General features: G+C 37.0%; 1 protein-coding gene across 1 annotated transcript in view; it reads right to left on the reverse strand.

The window, feature by feature from the left end:
- Positions 1 to 22,592, reverse strand: part of ATRNL1 (attractin like 1) — a 767,076-nt gene that overhangs the window by 106,072 nt on the left and 638,412 nt on the right. The window contains exon 28 of the mRNA XM_077779526.1: positions 5,105 to 5,219. Within this exon, the coding sequence (XP_077635652.1) occupies positions 5,105 to 5,219 (115 nt within the window). The remainder of the gene's footprint in view (positions 1 to 5,104; positions 5,220 to 22,592) is intronic.

Below are 22,592 nucleotides of genomic sequence, written 5' to 3' on the forward strand. Positions count from 1 at the left end.
GATAAACCTATCCTTCTTGTCTCGTTAAGCTCAGTGCTGACAGACCCTGCCAGGTCCTTTTTCTTCAACTCTGTATATAAAGCTTTTTCAGGAATAAGGGCTATCTGGAGTACCTTTGTATCACTGTCCAGAGAAGCCTGTGATGATGAAGAATCTCATATGCTGAGGATGCACATGGCCCTGGAGTTGAGTTCTAGCTTATTCTCTTACTAGATGTAGGAACCAGGACTAGTCATTTGCTCTCTTTTGAATTTCAAGTTGTTGCTCTTGTTGTTGTTGTTGTTTTTTGATCTGTGAAAGTGGGATAATAATAGCTACTTTTCAGAATCATTAAGAGGGTTAAACTGATGACTATATGGAAAGCACCTAATACAATGCTCAGAACTATTAGTTCTCTATCTTATACCTCTTTTTATTTTTAATGTTTATTTATTTATTTAGAGAGAGAGAGAGAGAAAGAGAGAGAGAGAGAGAGAGCACGCACAAGTAGGAGAGGGGCAGAGAGAGAGAGAATCCCAAGCAGGCTCTGTGCTATCAGTGCAGATCCCAATGTGAGGCTCCATCCCACAAACTATGAGATCATGACCTGAGCTGAAAATCAAGAGTTGGACCCTTATCTGACTGAGCCACCCTGGGGCCCTGGCCTACCTCTTTTTCATTCAGTTGAGCCAAGGTCTCTTTTTGTCACCATTACCCATGGCACTGTGAGTTGACTATCATTTTAAACATTATACAATATTTCTAGATTTTGCAAAATAATCTGGTCATCCTACCAAAACTTCTAAGCCTAAAGAAAAAAAAAATCTAAACCTTAGACTTTGCACTGTATTCTTTTTGGTGATGTTAGACTCAATCAAATATGAGGCAAGTTCAGGGCAAAATTCTACTCTGAGTTGAAGCACATAGCTCCTTTTTGGCAGTGGGCATCTGGGCCCCTGGGATTTTTAATCCAGTGAGAAGAGTTAATCTGCTTCTTATTAGCGAGACTCCATAAACAATGAAATCCACAATCTTCCATCACAAAGTGACAGCAATCATTATCGTTTTCAATTTATGCTTTTGAAGGGCTCTATTTACTTTGTCCACATTTCATCTTAATGTGACTCCAAAACATTTGGGGACCTTGCCGTGTCCAAGGTGACTGGAGTCATGCTTGGTTGTTTCGTGTCATGTAGCATTTACCTGATGTGCCCTGTTTTTGTGGGGATGTCAGTCTTTCAACCTTTCTGAGGTCAGAAGAGGAAGTAGCTGTACACTGTGCAAATGTCAACAGCAGAAATCCCCCATGAACCCAAAGAGTGTGGCATGGTTGGCAGTAGTTTCTCACAAAAAAAATATAATAATGAAGCAGCAGGTTTACGGGGTGGGGGAGCTGGGAACCTAATTAGTCCAGCTCCAGGAATGCCAAAAAGCCTATTTAATATCTTTTGCTTTTACTCTTCTAAGCCACCTAGAGGGAGAATTGCTCACACACACCTAAATTCATTACATTAAAAAAAAATTTACTGCATGGGGTAATCTGAAGGATGAATCTGCAGTTTTTCTTTTGACCTCTCTTAAGACGAAAACCATGGAAAGGACTTCACACATTTTAGACACGTTTTACTTGCTAAGAATTACTGACATGCTTTCTGGTGAAAAGAGAATAAAGTCCAAAGACACTGCCATATATTTAAAAAAAAATTACTAGCCACTACTTTAAAGAGATGGCTAAAACCCCAGCACCTGTGTGTTTCTGAATCATTTATTTGTCAGTGCTGAAGTTCAGTCTCAAGGAGAAAACCACCTTCCTCTTGGGATGCTTCTACCATCTCCTTATCCCCAAACTTATCCTTGCCTTAAATGCCTTTATTCATGGTAATGAAGAGTGCATCATGAAAAGCGTCACTCAACATTTCAAAAGCTACATTTCAAAAAGGGGGCTGGTGAAAAATTCTGAGACTGTGCTAAGTATTGCAAGAGAACTTATAATCTAATAAGTAATACTAATTAATCACTGAATGGATTTGCTAATATTTGGAGACATAAATCACTCAACAGGCAAGGGAAGGCTCCTGGAGCCCTGTCCTTCACAGGGTGGGGATGGGGCCAGGGGTCTGTCCATACAGCCCCTTGTCTATCACTATTCTTGTCAAAGGTATGTATGAACTGCTTTCTATGTGTGCAGCACTGTGACCAGCAGGGGCACATAGATGGACTCCCTGTAAAGATATGAAATAGACCAAACTCTTGGAATGAGATAAACTAAGGTCAACATTTCCTTTCCAAGAGCCGATATGGCTCCCAAATAATCATTGGAATGCACATCCTTTCAAATATTGGATTATATCATGTTATGTTTTAATTGGCTTTGTACAAACCAAGTATCTTGATGATGAAGAGTGAAAAAATAAATCATTTTTAGTTTGTATATTGGTATCAGTATTTGGTTTGTTCAGGGAAAACTGAGATGTGAATGTTAGAAAACTCTATACAAACACTACCTGTTTTTTTTTCTTTGTTTTGTGGGGGGCGGGGGGAGGATTTGTTTTGTTTGTTTGTTTGGTTGGTTACAGTGAAGTCAGGAGTTTTGTTTTATTGTTTCCCAACATCTTAGTATAAAAACCTATAGCAAAGTGGAAAGAAATAATTTTAACAACAGTATTCCCACCACCTAGATTCTACCATTCACATTGACTTTCCTTGCTTTATATTGTATCTGTCCATCTATCCATCCCACTACCCATTCATCAATACCATGTATTTGATGCATTTCCAAGTAGACTGTATTTTGAAGTAGACTGAGAGAGGGGCACCTGGGTGGCTCAGTGGGTTAAGCATTTGACTTTGGCTCAGGTCATGATCTCGCAGTTCGTGGGTTCCAGCCCTGCATCGGGCTCTGTGCTGACAGCCTGCTCAGAGCCTGAAGCCTGTTTCAGATTCTGTGTCTCCCTCTCTCTCAGAAATAAATAAAAACATTTAAAAAAAATGAAGTAGACTAAGAGTATTCCTACTCCTATAAAAATAGCTGGAAAACATTTGTTAGTTTTTTCTTTTTAAACAAAGAACAAGTTCATCCTGAATTATGAGCACAGATATTCAACATCATTCAATCTACAGGCTCTGTAAAAAGTATGGGAAGTTAACTCAAGGTTTTTTCTCTACCAGTATCAACTCTACAGACATTTTTAGTACTCCCCCAAATGTGGGGCTTTGTGAAGACATGGACTATGGATTAGAGAGAAAGAAGTTCTCTGCTACAGATCATCTGGGAAAATTACCTGGAAGGTTAGCAATAAGTATTTTTTTGTTGTTCTTTAGCTTTATACTCTAGTAGTTTCCTAATTATTCCTTGGATGTGGAAATACACAGATTTCTATGCCTCAATTCCCTCATTTACGAAGTGAGTTTTATACCTATTGTACTGCCTTGTCCTGAGGATCAAATGTGAAAAATAAGAAAACACTTTGTAAAGAGTAAAGCACTATGCACATCAAAGATAGCATTAGCTATTAGCGTTAGTAATCATAATGCATCTGTAACAGAACACAGCTGAGGTAATGGTCCACACCGCTACCTGGTTCTTTCAAATCAGTCAAAAAGATTTCAAAGGTTAAAAGGACGGAGTATTGGCAGTTGCCTTCACTCTGCCCATCAGTACGTCATCTTGTCAAGGATTTAGAAGAACCTTGGTGAATATCACACGGACTTATTTTCATTAGTGAAGTGTTTGTTTTGGAAATCATCCCAGCCTTAAAACAATGCTTCCATTAGCTGGGCACAGTACCTATAATTATCCATCTTATCTGACCAGTGCCAAACTATTCTACTTAACTGCATCCCATTTACATTTACCATGGTGGTTCTGAAAGAAGAGTAAGACATTCACTCAGTGTATGAGAAAGTACAGAGAATGCTTATTTCCTTCAATAAACATTTACAAATAAGCTTTGGGTAGAAATTCCTGCAACAAGATATCATCAGGTACCATAAATGACAAGGTGATGGAAACCCTCTGTCTCCATATGGGAAAACTCTTGTTACATGAATATCTTAAGTTTTCAAGGTATAAAGTAGTATAGCTTCCATTTTCGTGTCAGGGTTGATACAAATCAAGAAAGAAAGAAGGTCAAAGCTAGCTAGGGAACCAAGAAAAGATTAAATAAGCAGGGAGGTGAGTTCAGTATCAATTACTGCTATTGAGACCTTGCCAGATCTCTGGCACTTTATACTTAAGGGGAATTGGAAAGAAAGAGAGATTTGAAATTGCCCTTACCCTCAAAAAGCATCCATTTCCTAAGTGTTGGATACAGCAAATGATGGAGAGACTGAAATATTTCACATTGTAAGTAAATGGAATAGAATATATAAAAAGAGAGAAGTAAGCATGGTTTGTTATTTAATCATAAGTCATACTCAACATTCTGCATGTTTACAATCTGGTCAACATCTCAGCACTGGGAAGACCTCCAAGAAGACATATAGAGTTACCCCCATTTTCAAAATATGCTTTTCATGTAAGAAAAGGAGATTCAGAAGCAAAGGCTGACAGTACCATTGAAAGGGGAGGGTCTGCTGGCCCATGCGATACAGCTGTCTGGTGCTGATAACAACATATATTGAACATTCTAAGATGGTGGCATCAAGCTATCACCCTCTGAGGTTGCTACATGTTTCAAACATGCAAGTACATTCCTTAATTTGGTTCCATATTTATGAGGCAAGCTTCTAATCATATTTGTAACTTTGTATCCTATATGACACACATACTAGGAAAAAAGAAGGTGCCCTAAAGTCAAAAACTTGTTTGCTATGCTAGTGAGATTTCTCACCGTAGTTACAACAACAAAGCGGGATGTGTGTGAACATGCATGTGCATGTATATTATACACAAAAATACACACATATTTAACATGTATTTTTAAGAGAAATATTGGCAAATCTGAATTCACAGCAATGCAAATTTCCAGATATTTTGGAAAGAGTTTGTACTCTAATAAATTCTGCCATGCTTTAAATTAGAACCACGTAATTATCCTCACTGTGCTGTGTGGTAGTATCATTTGCTTCTTCTGTTTAGTCTACATGTTCTGCTCAATTGCTGATGGCTCCACCTTCATCTCACCTGACTGTCCAGGAGGAGGGGCGCCTGAAGACCCTCGCGGCAGGCAAAGAAACACCGTCAGAACAGCAGCCCTGTTCCCAGCACATGGTTCAATGGCTATTGGTTTAGGTGCCCCCTAAAAAAAAAAAAACAACAGAATTTTAAATTTGCATGATTGACATGACACTGCTGTTTTACATTTCGCCTACCTATATTTCAGTTTTTTAAACTGTACATTCCCAGTGGATAGGGACATACAATGCCTCATTTTGTAAAAGTTCAACTGAATTATTTTATCGTAGTACTACCTAGTGTTTTCATAGAAGTGGTCACTAACATGTAGAGGGTTGATTTTTTTCTTGGGGGTTAAATATTGGTGCATATTTTTGAAAAGTACTCTTCTATTTTTAGCTTGTTATTTTGATTTATTTATTTATTTTTGATAGAGAGAGCATGCACATGAGCAGGAGAGGGACAGGGGAAGAGAGAGTGAGAGAGAGAGAGAGAAAGAGAGAGAGAGAATCTTAACCAGGCTCTACGTCCAGTACCAAGCCCAATGCAGGGCTCCACCTCACAACTGTGAGATTGTGACCTGAACCAAAATCAGGAGTCAGATGCTTAACTGATTGAACCACACAGGCTCTCCTATTTTTTTTTTCTTTAATAGACTTTATTTTTTAGAGCAGTTCTACATTCACAGTAAAAGTGAGAGGAAGATATAAGATTTCCCATATACACCTCACCCTAACGTATGCATAGCCTCCCCCATCATCAACAGCTCCCAGCTGGGTGGTATATTTGCTACACTGATGAATCTATATTGACACATCATACTAACCAGGGGTCTATAGTTTATATTAGGGTTCACTGTTGTGTTAGACCATAGTCTATGAGTCTGACATGTATCCACCATTATAGTTTCATACAGAGTATATTCACTGCCTAAAAATCCTCTGTACTCCACGTATGCATCCTTTCCTCTCTACCCCAAACCCTGAAACCACTGATCTTTGTACTATCCCCATAGTTTTGCCTCTCCCAGAATGTCATATAGTTGGAATCACATAGAACTTAGCCTTTTCAGGTTGACTTCTTTCACTTTCACAAAGCATTTAAGGTTCTTCCATGCTTTTCATGCCTTGATAGCTCATACCTGTTTACTGTCAAATAACATTCCATTGTCTGGACATACTACAGTTTATTTATTCATTCACCTTCTGAAGGATATCTTGGCTACTTCCAAATTTCCTTAAATAAAAATAACACTACAACAACATCCATATGGAGATCAAACATAAGTTTTCATCTCCACTGGGTAAATATCAAGGAGTGTGATTGCTGGATCATCTAATAGGAGCATGCTTAGTAGTTCTTTAAGAAACCATCAGTGGTCTTCCAAAGTGGCTGTACCATTTTCTATTATCAACAGCAATAAAGAAGAGCTTCTTCCTCTTGCTCTATATTTCCACCAACATTTAGTGGTGTCAGTGTTCTTCATTTTGGGTATTCTAATGGGTGTTGCTTTAATTTGTATTTCTTCTGATAATATATGATATGGAACATCTTTTCATATTCTTACTTGGTATTCTGTATATTGCCTTTTGTGAGGTATCAGATAAAGTTTTTGACCCATTTTTAATTGGACTATTTGTTTCTTACCATTGAATTTTAAGAGTTCTTTATATACTTTAGAAATAGTCCTTTATCAGATGTCTTTTTTGCAAATATTTTCTTCAAGTCCACGGTTTGTCTTCCCATTCTTTTGATATTATCTTCTGAAGAGCAGAAGTTTTTTTACTTTGATGAATTCCAGCTTAGTAATTATCTCTTTCACGGATTGTGCTTTTGGTGTTGTATCTAAAAAATCATTGCCATATCACAGGTCATCCAGGTTTTCTTCTTTTATCGTCTAGGACTTTTATAATTTTGCAATGTACATTTAGGTCTATGATCCATCTGCAGTTAATTTTTGTGAAGGGTATAAAGTATGTGTCTAGATTCAAGGTTGTTGTTGTTGTTGTTGTTTGTATGTGGATGTCCAGTTGTTCTAGAACCATTTCTTTAAAAGACTATCTTTGCTTCATTGCATTTCCTTTGCTCCTTTGATAGAGATCAATTGACTATATTTATGTGGGTCTATTTCTGGATTCTCTTCTGTTCCATTGATCTAATTGTCTCTTCTTTCACCAATACTACACTGTTCTGATTACTGTAGGCTAATAGTAAGTCTTGATGTTGGCTAGTATCAGTCTTCTAACTTCAATATTGTGTTGGCTATTTTGGGTCGTTTCCTTCTCCATATAAAATTTGGAGTCATTTTGTAGATATAAAAGCCTGCTGGAATTTTGATTGGAATTGTTTGAATCTATAGATCAGTTTGAAAAGAAGTGCCATCTTAACATATTGATTATTCATATCCACGAACACAGAATATCTTTACCTTTAGTTTTTGTAAATTATTTTGCTCATTAGAGTTCTGTAGTTTTTCTTATGCAGATCTTGTACATATTTGTTAGATTTATACCTAATTATACCTAGATTTATTTCATTTTGAGGGGCAGTAGTATAAATGCTACTGTATCTTTAATTCCAAATTCTATGTGTTCATTGCTGGTATGTAGGAAAGGAATTGACTTATATATTAACCTTGTATTTTTCAACCTTGCTATAATTCCTTACCATTCCAGGAGTGTTTTTGTTGATTCTTTTGGATTTTCTACATAGACAATCATGTCATATGCGAATAAAGAGAATTTCATTTCTTTCTTCTCCATATGTATACCTTTAATTTCCTTTTCTTATCATATTGCTATAGCTATAGCTTCCAGTACAATGTTGAAAAGGTATGGTGAGAAGGGGACATCCTTAGTGGGAATGCTTCAAGTTTCTCACTATTAAGCATGATGTTAGCTGTAGGTTTTTTGCAGATATTCTTCATCCAGTTGAAGAAGTTTCCCCATTCTTAGTTTGCTGAGTTTTTATACAGTATTTATAGTTAAAGTATGCTAAATACTTGATTATTCTCCCTTATTTATTGATTTTCAAAATAATTTCTTGTTAGCATTTTCTAAACATGACCAGTTATATTATCATTATAAATTTATAACTTTTAACATTTCTGATGTGTTTTAATTGATAGCAATTACAATTTTGCTATTATTAGTTTTGTTAGTTGTTCAAATTGTACTATCTTTGAACAATGAGAATGTCTTCAAATTGGTTCCTGAGTTCTTCTGACATGACCACAAATGCCTTTGATAGCTTCCCTGTCTTTTGCCTGTCCCAGACCTGCAATCAGACATTTCTCTATGGAGCCTTGCTGGGAAATGGTATTAATTCCAGACATAAGAGGTCTTTATTGATATTGGGTTGGTCATTGTTCTAGGAAGTTTTGGGCAATAGAGCCCAGTGTCATAAACTTCATTCCCAAAGAAGCAGACTCCCTGGGAGACAGAGTTAAGAAATAGAGGTTCTTATGGTTGAAAAAAAATGTGAAAGGTAAAGAAAGGAAGCCTCATTAGACAGAGAGAAAGGGCTGAACTGAGATGCAGGCTAGGAGGAGACCTGGAGCTAGACTCTTTCAACAATCAAGTTGGGCTAAGTCAATCAGGAATTTATACTCCCACTCCCTCAAATATCAGTTCCTACATATCATTGCCCATGGGATCATGACCTACAAGGTGGTTCTCTGTGTTATGGTAATCCCTGAAGGGACTGACAGCTGAAGACATCCAACAGCATTCCCAGAAGGTGGGCATCATGCCTTCAATGAAGGTGGATTTGTATAAAATAGCAATGTGCCCTCCACACTCAGAATTTTTTAAAGAGGAAAAATATACCATGAATTTGTAGTGATATTGCCAATTCAAATTTAATCTGTCTTATTTAACTTCTTTGAGTTTTTGTATTTCTTTTCTTTTACATTGAAAATCTTCATAACAAACAATATTAATAATTATTTTTATGCTATAATACAATTTAAATATAACATTATATATTACATCTGAGAATACAATTAAAATTGACTTCTCTGTAAATTTTATTTATTTATTTTTTGTCTTAAGGGTTTATATCCCACATCTCACTAAGGAAATATACTGCATGTTTAAAGTCACTTGAAATAGGTCCTCTCTGTGTGGTTTTGCCATTGATTCCATTCCAATTTACGTAAGTTTGTAAATTCAGAAGTTGAATTTTGTGGGACTGTTCCCCTTTCCATCTTGACTTAATATTGCTTTATACTTTTAAGACATTGATATGGTTCCAGGTTAGATCTGGAAAATAAAGTACAATTTGAGAGGTCTACTATCTGCTGTCATTCCCATCATGCTGTTCCCTTTTCAGCAAGTCAGTTTTTGTGTGGATGTAAGTTCTCAAATCCTTGGAGTGTATATCAAGGAGTATGACTGCTGGATTGTATGGTGCCATGTTTCATTTTAACACTGAATCCTGGCACAAAAGAAATGTGCGGTAGGACTATATTTGAACAAATAAATGCACTTCACTCTATTTGATGGGTAGTCTGTAAGACACCAAGTTATGCAATTTTTGTTACTTTCTCACAATTGTTTCCTGTCACCAATGATGTACTACACCACACAGTTTATCTAATTAAATGATCACAATCCAAAACATTTTGTTGGCATATCTTTAATACCACTTCAGTGAAATATGTATGTCATAATCACCAACTAATGCACTTGTATAAATAATATAACCTTAAAAATAGAATAAATATATGATAATGATTATAGTCGTAATAGCTAGTATTGTATTAAGTACTTACTATGGATTAAGTATTCAAAATTGCTTACATATATTAACTTATTTAAATCTTACAGCAACTATGTAAGATGAGAACACTGAAGCGAGGTTAAAAACACTTGGTCAAGTGTACATAACTAGGAAGTAGCAGGGGTGAGATTTATACTCAGGCAGGCTGCCTCCTGAGTCCATCTTCTCAACCACACAGTGTAGTTTATCATGCATGCACACGTACAAACATGTACCCACACACATGTGTACATAAACATACATGGAAGTACTCAGGTGTGTAAACACGCACACTCCATGAACACACGTGTGGACACAAACATGCACAAGGGATTTGGGTCTAAATGAATGTCACTTTTGAAACAGTGAGTATACCATTTTAGCATAGCAAAGGCGATTTGGGCCATTTCACTGAAAAAATGAGAGATGAGACATGGCTGATGTGTCAAAGCAGTATCTATGCATGAAGGCAAAATTAGATAGAAGAAAAAGTACCACTGGTTTAATTATTAGAACAAATGATTAGTTTTTTTGTTGATCATATTTGAAATTTTCAGAAGAAATACAGACATATGTAGTCATTCACCAATAATATTTTAGAATACTGCCATTTTCAGAAAGTTTAACGAGGCATTAAAGATAAAATATGTCCCCTTTCATGTAAAAGTTAGACTGAAATTTCTGGTGACAACAGTTTTATGTGGTTATAAAGGATTTCTCCTTTATAGCAACATAAATCTCATATTTTAAAATCATCCTCATACAGATATATTTTGGGAGTTTTCAATATAAAGGTGAAAATGGCCATGATGAAAGAAGTATAGGGCATAAAAATCTTCCAAGAATATGCTGTAAGCCAACTTGTATCAAGTTGCATGATCTTCGGTTTTACAGTTTAAAGCTTACATTTAATTTAACAGACTTATTTTTGAAAATGTTAAGTCAAAATCAGCATAAGTACATAGATATTCGCCAATGATGTAAATATTTAGAGAATAGGCTTGTCATATTCCAAGGCTAACAGAAAAATACTATGAATGTTTTGAGACACCTTTCCAGGCTTCTGAAATTTATTCTAATTTAATAAATGCAAAGTATATGTAAAGGTCAATTGGTTAAAATATACTAAGAGAAAATAAAATGAATTCAGGTTTAGATAATGAGGATAGATCAGAAATATTAAAATCCCCTTTAACATACCCGTTTAATATACCTAAGAAATAATTTATCCTTTCTACCATCAGGCAAGGTTTTCTTTTTTGTTTTGTTTCTAACGTCTCAATGCAATAATTGAACTATTCAAATTATCCAAATTTATGTTAAAATATTTGCTTACAAATATTAGAGGAAAATAATTTTATGATTACAACAAAATAAAACAAACAACAAAAACAGTTGAGGAACAGTCGTTCTTGGTTTAGAGGATTTAAAAAACAAAAAACAATTTGAAAGCACATCAATTGTGTTGTGAAGCTACTTTTTAGTTGTTTTTAATACTGGAAGAAAAGGTTTTAAACATCAAATACTAATGTCAAAAGCGCCAACTGGGAGAAAAATTAGTAAAAAATAAATTTCAGGTGGAAAATGGCTTAATTATTTAACGTCAGAGACCCAGCAACAAATAGTGTAGTAAAATCTCTTGACTGTGGAAAAGGAATTCTGCTTGTATAAAAGGCACTTGCGTTAAAAATATTAAAATATTAGTGATTAGCACAGCTAGTGATTAGCACAGCTCTTTGACACTTCTGTCAAGAATTCACATACCTCCAAAGAATTTGTGGCAAATCTCACTCTCAATGTAGAATTTTAAAGGAAAAAAACCCCCGCCTTATAGCACTTGAAATTTGCAACAGAAATTAGCAAAGCACCACAAATGGTTATTTCTGATACCTTGAGGTTTGCCAGTTGTTTAGCGATAGATACATAACCATGAATCAAAATCATTTCACAATGACATAACATGTTTACTGAACTGTGCAATTTATCATGCATTTTCCATGGCTGCCTTTGAAAGAGATAAGGCATGGGTTTGTTTGCCCATAGCACTCAGACACTGTGATTTACTTCCAGACATTTTCATATTTGTTGTACTGCAAGAAGCTGGTGTTAGACCGTGCCAGAAAATATCATTGACAGTTATATAATTAGCAGTCCTTGTTTATTAAGGACACAGCACCTTTAGAGTGAAAAAGACTTGTTTTGTTCACTCCAGTGTTTTTTAAACTATTGTACTCATATTTTCACGTTCTTGTTTTTGGAGGCAACAATTCTACATTATCTCTTCCCATTTTTCAGCTACTGAAAACAAGCAAGTTACCAGAGAAGCTTCTGGAATCATAAGGATTTTCAAGATGACAGTTCTTAAAATTCACAATGACAGAAACGTTCGGGAAGTGAGGCCACTATTTGAAGCCAGGAAACAGTCAGGGAAACTCCTGCTCCAAGAATCACTGGGTGTTTGGAAGGTACCAGTGGGCAAAATGGGCTGCTTACTTGCTCCTTCCTCCAATGGCCCTCTCCGAAAGTGAGTAAGTGAGTGAGTGATTCACTTCTAGACATCACACTGAAGTCGCGTGGCTGGAAACCCTAACCCCAGCAGCTAAGGATTTGATAGAATTATTTGATGTCCTTGGACTAGTCTTTACAAATTAAGCAGGGTTTAGTCTAATATCGGAGGCCTCAAAAAAAAAAAAAGGTGTTATTTCCTTTCTCAGAAACATTCGATAGTTTCAAAGTAAGGTTGCAAACTCAAAATCCTTCAAGGCCCAGGTGAGTAATTTAATAATTGCTAAGATAGAAGTGCTCATAATATGCTTTGTGCTGGGCTACATGCTTCCATGAGTTTAACGCTACCCCTTGAGACAGGGACAGTCCCCATTTGAAATTATGAAACTGCAGCTCTGAGAGTGTAAGGAACATAATGAAGGTTGTAGGGCTAACAGATGACAAAACCATGATTTGGAACAAAGTAGTCTATATTCTGAGCATGTCTGCCTAACCACTATGCATAATGCCTATAATAGGTAAGAAGACTGTTCAAACTTCTAGAATAAGAAAACAAGAAGTGGTGGGTACTATAGTTAACTGGCAAGTATAAGAGTTGTTTAAAGACACTAAATCTTAAAATTGTTGTTGTCAAAAGAGCACATCTATGGGTCAAAATGGTTTGATGACTTGACACTCTGTGATCTCTGTAACATGGAGTCCAAAATGGCATTTTGGGATTGCCGTGCTCTTGTGCCTACCCACTCATCAAACATTGCTCAACAACTGTGCCCAAGGTTTCTAGAATCTGTACCTTCTTCACTCATAATATCCCTACTGTCTAGGAGATCTTACATGTCTTTAATTTTTCTGAAATTATTCATCCTTTGAAGCCAACACATCCATGAATCTTTCCTTGGTCTGAGGTCTTGAGTCTCTCTGTCTTTAGTTCTTTAATGGTAACTTATACGGCCCTCTTCCTTTTCCATCTTGAATGACACTCGCATAAATAGCCTGTCATCCCACTGGAACAATCTGTTTGAGGACAGGCCCAGTTTCTTATTAATCTCTATTGCCTCTGAACTCACTTTCTCTCTTTGAAATACCTAAGCCACCTTTGGGGACTTATGTCTCCCAATCTTTTACTCTTTTATTGATGCATATATTGCATGTCTCCTTTAAGTTCCTGTTCCACCAAGCCAGATATCATCTTGGATACCTCTTGGCCTTGCGTCTACTATCTATTGGAGTACATGTTTCACATAGTGAGTAGAATGAATCAAAGAATAAATGAAATTGCAACGTGGTAGGCACAAATCAGTTTCTCTAAATTATGGATAGGGAAGGGATAATAAAACACTGAAAACTAATAAAAACTAATATTAGCTAACATTTGTTGAGTACTTACTAGGTTTCAAGTGTTATGCTAAGCATTTTACGTGCATTATGGTGTTATTTTCTATTTTGTAAGATGAAGAAATTGAAATTCAGAGAGACCAGATAATATTCTCAGGGTGACACAGTGAGGGAGGAGCAGATCTAGGACCAAAACTCAGATCTGTCTGATTCTAGTATCTTGGTTTTTAATCACCGTATGATACTGCTAAAAATACAGTCTAAGAAGACAATAATTTCTCATTCTTTCAGCTTGGCTATTAACAGTAGGAATGAAATTAAGATATCAGTAATAAAAATTATATGCATATACCTGCCTCATTCTTGACCAGGGTTCAGAACACTTGAGTTCTTGGACCAACTGCTACTGTGTAGTTGTGTGATGCTGGGCATGCTTTAAGTCAATTTCCCCAACTAAAAGATGAACAAGTAGGTTACATGATTTTTAGGGTCCCTTTTACATTCTGCGACTACGATTTATGAACAATCTCCAGAATGTGTGATGTACCAATATCTAATACTTAGCCTAAGTACAGTGAAATTTGAAATTTCCAATCTTTAGTAATATTTTTCTTGTTCAGTTACTTTAAATGACACATCTGATTTTTAAAACACATTATTAGACCATATGATGAATACATCACATAAGACTAAATGGCCACCATCGCATGCCAAAAAAGCAATTAGAAAATTGAATCAAGGAATTAAGGATTAATGTGGATATGTTATACCTGTCAGCAGCAATAAGTGTTTTGACAAGGACAGAATAAAGTCTGACAGTATGCACAAATACTGATCTGATATATGAGTGAAATATTAAAAATGCAAACAACTGCACATTAATCACTCTAACATTTCCCTACTAAACCGCTTTTAATGCTGTTCTTATCAGAATCCATCTATAAATAAAAATGAGTCTTTTCAACAGCATGCACAACTTGGTATTTGCAGTTTAATGAGTGTTTATGTTGATATGAAATTTAGTTTTTAGTCACATTAGTAAAACAGAATTAATTTACTGAGCATAGAATTAAGTCAGCCTGGCGGCCTGGCTCACAGCGCATCAAGTAAGTTGATTCCATAGGATCAACAAATACCAGGACTCCAGTTCTGGAGCACAGATTCTCTGATTCCATTGTTTACACTTGGGGAAAATGAAAGTGAAAATCATATTCTTTCTTTATTTACTATTTGCTTTGCATGAAATGATAAGGGGGGAAAACACATTAGCTTGCTTTACTCAGTAAGAGAAGAATTCGTATTAATAAAAGAAATTAACTTGATGGACACTGTCAAAACCAGGGTTAAACTGCATTAGAAGCAAATTCAAAGAGAATAAAGTATTACATGTGGGAATAGGGAAAGGAATAAAACATAATATTCACAGAATCAGTATGCTGCTCTTGAGAATCGAAAGGATTCCAATTGTAAGCTTAATTTTCATACTGTACCAAATATTTTTTTCTTTCTTGAAATGCCTCCATGTTCAATCTCTGTTCAAAATCTCTTACTACACACACACACACACACACACACACACACACACACAAGTTTATATCCGTAGTATAATATCTGGTTTAACTGAGTTTCGCTATTACTTTAATCGTGTGACACTGACTTGGGGAGTGAAGAGGCTGCTTGTGATAGCAGTAGTTTTACTATTTATTTTTAAATAGGTAGTTAGGTTCCAGAAAATAAGGATATTATCTCATTTGGAGATATTACATAATCATGCTTTGCCCTGAGTTAGTCAAGAAATATGAAGGTTAATAGGAAGTGACTTCGAATATACTATCTTTAAAACACTGATTCCTGATAGTATTTTTAAAAAGTTGAAATAGATTATTTATTAAATAACTGCCACAGTTAGAGTTTAACAACCTGCACTTTTTTTCCAGTACAAAAAGCATCCTACCCACTATGCTTCATATGTTAATTTCAAATTGGGACCATCCCTTTAGACCCTGAAAGGTATTAAGTGCGAGACAAATGTGCCTGCCAAATCAATTGACTTCCCATCTAGCTTAAGGCCAGCCTTTGTGCTTTGGTTCAGGCCATTCCGTCCACCTAGACTACTTGCCAGCATCTACAATTTCTGCAAGATCTGGTTCAAAACTCATCTACAAGAAGCCATTGTAGGACATTCTAAGCCATTGCAAGACCTCCTCACTCTACTCTATCTCAATAACTACAGGTTAATCATTTTTCCTATCATAACCATTGAAGAGAAGTATAAAGTAGTGCTTAAGAGAACAACCTTCATCAATCACTGCCTGGTTCAAGGTCCTGCTCTCTCCTCCATCTACGTGTGACCTTGATCAACTCACAACCTCTCTGTGCCTCAAGCTTCTCATCTGGAAAATGGAGTAACTATACCTTCATAGTGTTGTTATAAGGATTAAAAAAGAAAATAGGGCACAGACAATATGTTTTGCATCTCTATTAATGGTCTGAAATAGATTTATTAAGAAATTCAGTCTACAGAAGAGAATTTTATTGATGTCTTATGGGGGTGGGGGTTGAACCTGATCTCAATGCTCAACTTCCCATACATGTCACATCAACACTGCCACTGAAAATCTGCCTACTTTTCCCACGTGTGTTCCCTGCTTTGTTCAAGGTGTCTGATCTGACTGTGAGCATTCTGTGCTTCACAGAGCAGACCTCCCCTGGCACCTAAGACTGTGCTGTTCAATAAATATTTCATGGCTCTTGTTTTTTTCTTTTCAAATTGTGCACAAGGTAAATCTCTAAATTTAGTGGCAAACGTTACAGACAAAAGCTTAACATATAGCAGATGGATATAAATCAGCAGGAAAGTAGGAAAATCAGGATCTTGATATTACCCTACAGGCTGGCCCATTCCCAAACACATTACGTCATTAGTGCAAAGTGCGACCTTAACCGTGCAACTGATAGATCAATTCAATGTAAAATGTAAATGTGTTAGGCCCCCTGCTGGCAACTGGGGGTAGAGTGCTACAAAGGCCCAGTACCTGCCCTGAGGGGCTTCCTTCAGAGCCAGCAAGCTGCGGGCAACTGTGACTGAGTGCTAAATCCAGCTCACACAGTTAAGCATAAACCCCTGAGGGTGTGAGAGGAGGGAGGGGAGAAGCTACCAGTAGTTCTCCTGGAGAAGGCTTTCACCTGGCAGAGGATGACTAGGAGTTCATTAGGAGAATGAGGAAAGATGGAGATTTGTGGCAGAAGGAAAAACACGAATGCAGAGGTGTAAAGGCACATAGCTCATTTGAGAAATTTCTAGTTCACCGTGAATAGAGCCCAGGAAATATTACGTACGCAGGGATGAGAAGACACCAGATAGGAACACTGGGGTCCTCCATGAAACAGGTCCCTCATCAGCCCCTTAGCACAATTCCTGGCAGGGAGGACTGAGCTCATCATTACTTGCCAAGAAAGGCATGCTTAGATGCTCAGAGGGAAACTGACAACTGCGGCACATAGTAGGTCTCTGTGCAACCTTCATTAACATATGGTACAAATCAACCCAGATGGATACTAGCAAACATTTCTCCATCAGGACCTCACAGTGCTATTTTATTAAACTATGGTCAAGTCTGCTTTACTGAGTGAACATTAAATTAAAACATTTATTCCTGAAACTTCAATCATAAAACTAAATCAAGAAGACTGTGAAAGCTAACTGTCAGCAGAAAGAATAAAAGTGCAGACATAGCAATATTCTTAATAAGGAATCAAATGTTAATAGATCCAGCATAATAAATGACTTTCTACTATGATTATTAAACCAATCACAGCCTGTTATAAGTAACAAAAGCATGGGACAAAATTCTGAATGAAAGAGCTTATTTGACTTGTTACAAAAACATGTACGTAATTACAATACAGTGAAACCTACCAGGATTTCTTAGACAACGAGTCATTCCGGCTGACAGAGTGTTCCCAGAAAGCTGAACATTAACCCTATAAAGACCACGAGTTTGCTATTTTAGTGTATATTTTTTAGTAAGTGTGAAATCGCTTAAAATAAATATCCATTTCTCTGCTTTTCAATCAGACTAGAATAGACTAAACATAATTTAACATGGTTTTGATATTCCATGATCACATTTTGAATAGCAGTTTTCACAATATGCCGTAGATACATGGAGTTACAAATATATGGATGGATATGTACACTATGGATAGCTACAGTGCTAGGGATGTCTTTTTGTCTTCTTTTTGTCTTTTTTCCTCAAAAGTCACCAATACCAGCTTCCTTTTTGCTTATTTGCCTCTGTATAAGGCAATGACTCATTGTCTAAGAAATCCAAGTAGGTTTACTGGATTGTAATTACATACATGTTTTTGTAACAAGTCAAGAAGCTCTTTCATTCAGAATTTTCTCCATGCTTTTGTTTCTAATAATAGGCTGTGACTGGTTTAATAATCATAGTAGAAAAGTCATTTATTATGTTGGATCTACCCATCGGCCAGAGGGTAACACAACCACTTTTCTGTAAAATTCATCCAGGAGGCAAACATTGAAGTGAACTTCTCCATGAGTTTTCTCATCCTTCCCAATATCTTTTACCCCGCTGTTATCTGTGTGCCATGACCAGTTGGCATTACTCAAAGCACTGACAAATTTCTACATCACCAATCCCATGGACATCTTCTTGACAGTTTGTAACAATCCTCCTCTGTCCCCTGAAGTTTGGGGGCAGAGTAGCCTTTCTTTTTTTTTTTTTTTTTAANAGAGTAGCCTTTCTAATTTCAATAATTTTGACAATAATGTTTGGGAGTAACCTTAGTATAAAGTCTAGATCTATTCATTAGGCCCAAATGACTTTACCACATGTAAAGTGGACTTGGATTCAAATCTTATGGGATCTTAGGCAAATGATTAAACTTTCCTATGATTAAACTTCCCTATGCCTTGGCTTACATGCAGAATAGAGTTTATAACACTAAATCTGTTAGGTTACTCTGAGGATTATTAAAGGACAATATATGAATAAGGCATTTAGCATAGTGCCTGGTAAAAAAAAAAACACACACACAAAAAACAAAAAACAGGTTTTAAAATTTTTATATTAGGTCAAATCATTTGCAAGTACAATTTTTTAAGGCAAATCCAACATAATATCAGCGATGTTATCTGTTCCACCTTAATACCTCCCTTCCCCTAGGTTTCAATGATTCATGGCAGTGTAGTAAGGGAGGTTAATGTGTCCAGATCTTTTCCTATCTTTCCCTCCTGGGCACTTTCATTCACTCAAACTTAGTTCCAAAGTATGGAACCAGTACTGCAGTGTCTGTACATTAAAGTTGGAACGAAGCTCCAAGTTTGCAGGGAAGATGATAATTGAGCAGCACAAGTGGTAGAAAGTTCAGGGGGAAAAAGCTATTAAAAAGATAAATATTCCACTGAAACCTTTTGGCTTATACAGCAAAGAGGAAACTATCTTATGGACAGATAAGTTCCTAAATGCGCTTTTATTGTCTTAGTGTGGCCTGGGAAGCTTCTTTGTTCCCCAGCTCTATCACCATTATTTGCTAGATTAAAATTTCCTTAATTTTATAATCAAAAGGGCTCAGAGGGGAAAAATGAAAGTGGACAGTATGCAGAGGATGCTTTTAGCAGAACCATGAAATACTCAGTCATCCTGGTCATTCTCAGGGTCTCTGGAAACCATGGGACAGGCTTGTTGTCCCGCCTATGACCTGAGATGTATAGACTCTGTATATGACCAAACAAAATATATTTGTATCACATTCCTTATGGCCTTTCCTGCAAATGATTTGCTTGTGTGAACTCAACTACTTCATCAAAGCTTGCTTTAGAAAATGAAGTATGTAGAAGTGAATAAAATAACTGTCCAATTTTTTTTCCCAAAGCTCCTTTTTCAGTATGACTAAGAATTAATGGTCAGAGTCTGTGTAATGATCCTTCCTTTGGTTTTACTCATGCTGCTCCCTCTTGGTCCTACTAATTATCTGATTGATTAAACTTTTGAGGAGCCTTCTGTCACTGGGCGTGGCCCACTGCACACATCTGGCTCACTACATTTTCTTTAAAAAGGACAGCAGGTTAATTAAAAGATTCACAGGACAAATAAAAGTGCCAGCAGGGAAGGAAATCCTGTTTATTTCCTCACATGGTCTCTGTAGCAGGTGGAATAGTATACCCCACCCCCTGCCAAATTCATGCCCACCTAGAACCTAAGCATGTGACCGTATCTGAGAATAGGGTCTTTGCAGATGTAATTAGTTAAGGAGAAGTCATATGGGATTAGGGTGGGCATGATGTCCTTATAGAAAGAGAAGGGACCATACAGAGGTGAAAACTCCATGTGGAGACCAGAGGCAGAGATTGGAGCAATGCAGCTACAAGTCAGGAGATGCCAAGGTTCGTTGGCAGCCAACAGAAGCAAGAAGGAGTCATGGATCAGCTTCTCCCTCATGATCTCTTGAAGGAACCAACCCCTGCCCAAACTTTCGCTTCAGACTTCTGGCCTCCAGACCGTGAGAGGATAAATTTGTGTTGTTTTAAGCCACCAGGTTTGTGGTAGGGAATAAAGAGTCTCCCTGGTCACAATCTGACCTCTAACAGACAGTATTGATTGGTTGCCATCTTTTTCTGCTGTTTTGGAAATGATCATGAAGTACAACACTGAAACTGTGACTAATACCAATCCCTCAGGGCATTTTCCCTATTTTGGGATCATTCAAGCTCCTTTCGTTTGAGAAATATGCCACATTTCACATAGTGTGGCAAATGTCATTGGAAAAATTCACTTAGTTATGGGAGTTTTGTGATCATCATAAAATTGATGACATTCATAAAACTGGAAATACTCATAATATAACTGCTCCTTAGACTGCAGACATAGTATATATATTGTATGTCAGGTTTGCTAGGAAACAGATTCTGAGACCCGAGATTTGTGTGCAGGAAGGATATGCGGAAGTACCTTCAGGAACATCCGTGTGGGGTGATGGAAGTGGAGATGTGCAGAGGGAGATATTCATCTGTGATGAGTGGGGTGGTCCGTTAGTTGTATCAGATTGAGGCAAGAGGCAGAGACCTCAAACACCACTATGGATACAGGCTGTCCCCAGGAAGGTGGCATAACACTGGGTGAGGCAGCTTCCTTCTCCAGAGGGCCATTTCTGGAGAGGGACCCTCAGCTATGAGCTGGGAGAGTAATGGGCTACGTCCTGAAGCGGGGGTCTGGGCAGTACATCTCAGCCCTGACACAGTATTCATGGTTCTAATACAAAAATGTCCTTGGCTAAGGAAGTGGTTTGGCCATATCCATATACAATACGTTATGGTATAAGTAAGGTTATTAGACGTGTACACTTTTGTTTTTCGCGGGGTTTTGTCAAGCTGCTGTATTACTGTCATAACTAATATTTTCATAAGAATTCTTGCTCTTCAGGACCATGGCTTTCCTCTTTAATTTTTCCTATCTTGCCTAGCAAATCTGATGGTTATTTTTTCCTTTGGAAAAGGGCAAAAATTATTATCTCAGTGCTAACTCCATGGCTAGGTCAATAGTCTAAAGAACTGAGTAAGCATTGCTTACCCTTCACACTTAGTTTTCAAATGACTCAATGTATCTTGTTTTTTGTTAAGTCATGAAGCTTCCAGAGAAAGAGGTCATCCTTATTTTGCATGCAGGCACAGTGGAAGATGAGAAATTAATTAATATCACTGAGGTTTTATAAAGCGTCAAAAGGAATGGCAGAGAAAATACCAATTTCTTCTGTTGGCCTGCTAAGTCATATGCTCTTTCAGTAAACTGCAAATTTATATGGCTTTTCTCTAAGAAGAATAAGAATAAAAAGAAGCAGCAACAGAAGAAGAACGGCAATTATTATTCCTTGAGCCCTAATTATTTTTTGAGGCTCTCTTGGACAGAGGGTATAGGTGAACTAAAAAGCAGTTACTGGACTTTGTGCTAAATATATGCTCCACGTATCAGCAATATTACAGACTTTTTGAACCCAGAACATGATTAAGTCATATTTGGTTGTAAAATCTATTGCTACAAATAAACTAAACTCTTTGGGAGGAACATTTCCATCAATACTTTTATATAAAGGTTGCTTCTATCACAGTAAGGCAAGAAGATACATATCAGGGTAGAATTCCTAATCTTGAGGATGGATACCTGACAGAAGGAAGTAAGGTGAGCAATGAGGTAACAAAACTCTAGTACTACAATGCAGATATCCAATTAGGGGAAAAACTAAGATGATGTTTCCTAATACATATTCCAAACCTAACTCCAGCTGCATGGCTGCTGGCAATCTCATTTTGTTCAAAGCAAGTAGAAATTGATGATATTACATAAGTAGTTGACGGTTTCATTTCTTAGGCTAAAAAAAAAAATAAAGAATCAGATACTCTGGTCTGGTTCTGAGTAGTAGAGAACTGAACAGGAATGCAACAAGAAATTTTAAGAGCATAACCATGCTCTTTTAGAATTTATTAAATTTTTTTTTTTTATTGTTTTATTTATTTCTAGGAGAGAGAGAGAGAGACAGCGTGAGCAGGGGAGGGTCAGAGAGAGAGGGAGTCACAGACTGAAATAGGCTCCAGGCTCTGAGCTGGTAGTCAGCACAGAGCCCGATGCGGGGCTCGAACCCACGAACCACGAGATCATGATCTAAGCGAAAGTCAGATGCTTAACCGACTAAGCCACCCAGGCGCCCCTCTTTTAGAATTTAAAATACTGGAAAAAATAATTCATTCACCCTGAGATCCTTTCTTTAAAGTTTATTTGTTTTGAGAGAGAGAGAGAGCACGCATGAATTTGAGTAGGGACTGGTAGAAAGAGGGGGAGAGAGAGAATCCCATTGTTCCGCATTGTCAGCGTAAAGA

Source organism: Crocuta crocuta, unplaced genomic scaffold (genome assembly GCF_008692635.1).
Source record: "Crocuta crocuta isolate KB4526 unplaced genomic scaffold, BGI_CrCroc_1.0 scaffold138, whole genome shotgun sequence".
In the NCBI taxonomy this organism is placed as follows: domain Eukaryota; kingdom Metazoa; phylum Chordata; class Mammalia; order Carnivora; family Hyaenidae; genus Crocuta; species Crocuta crocuta.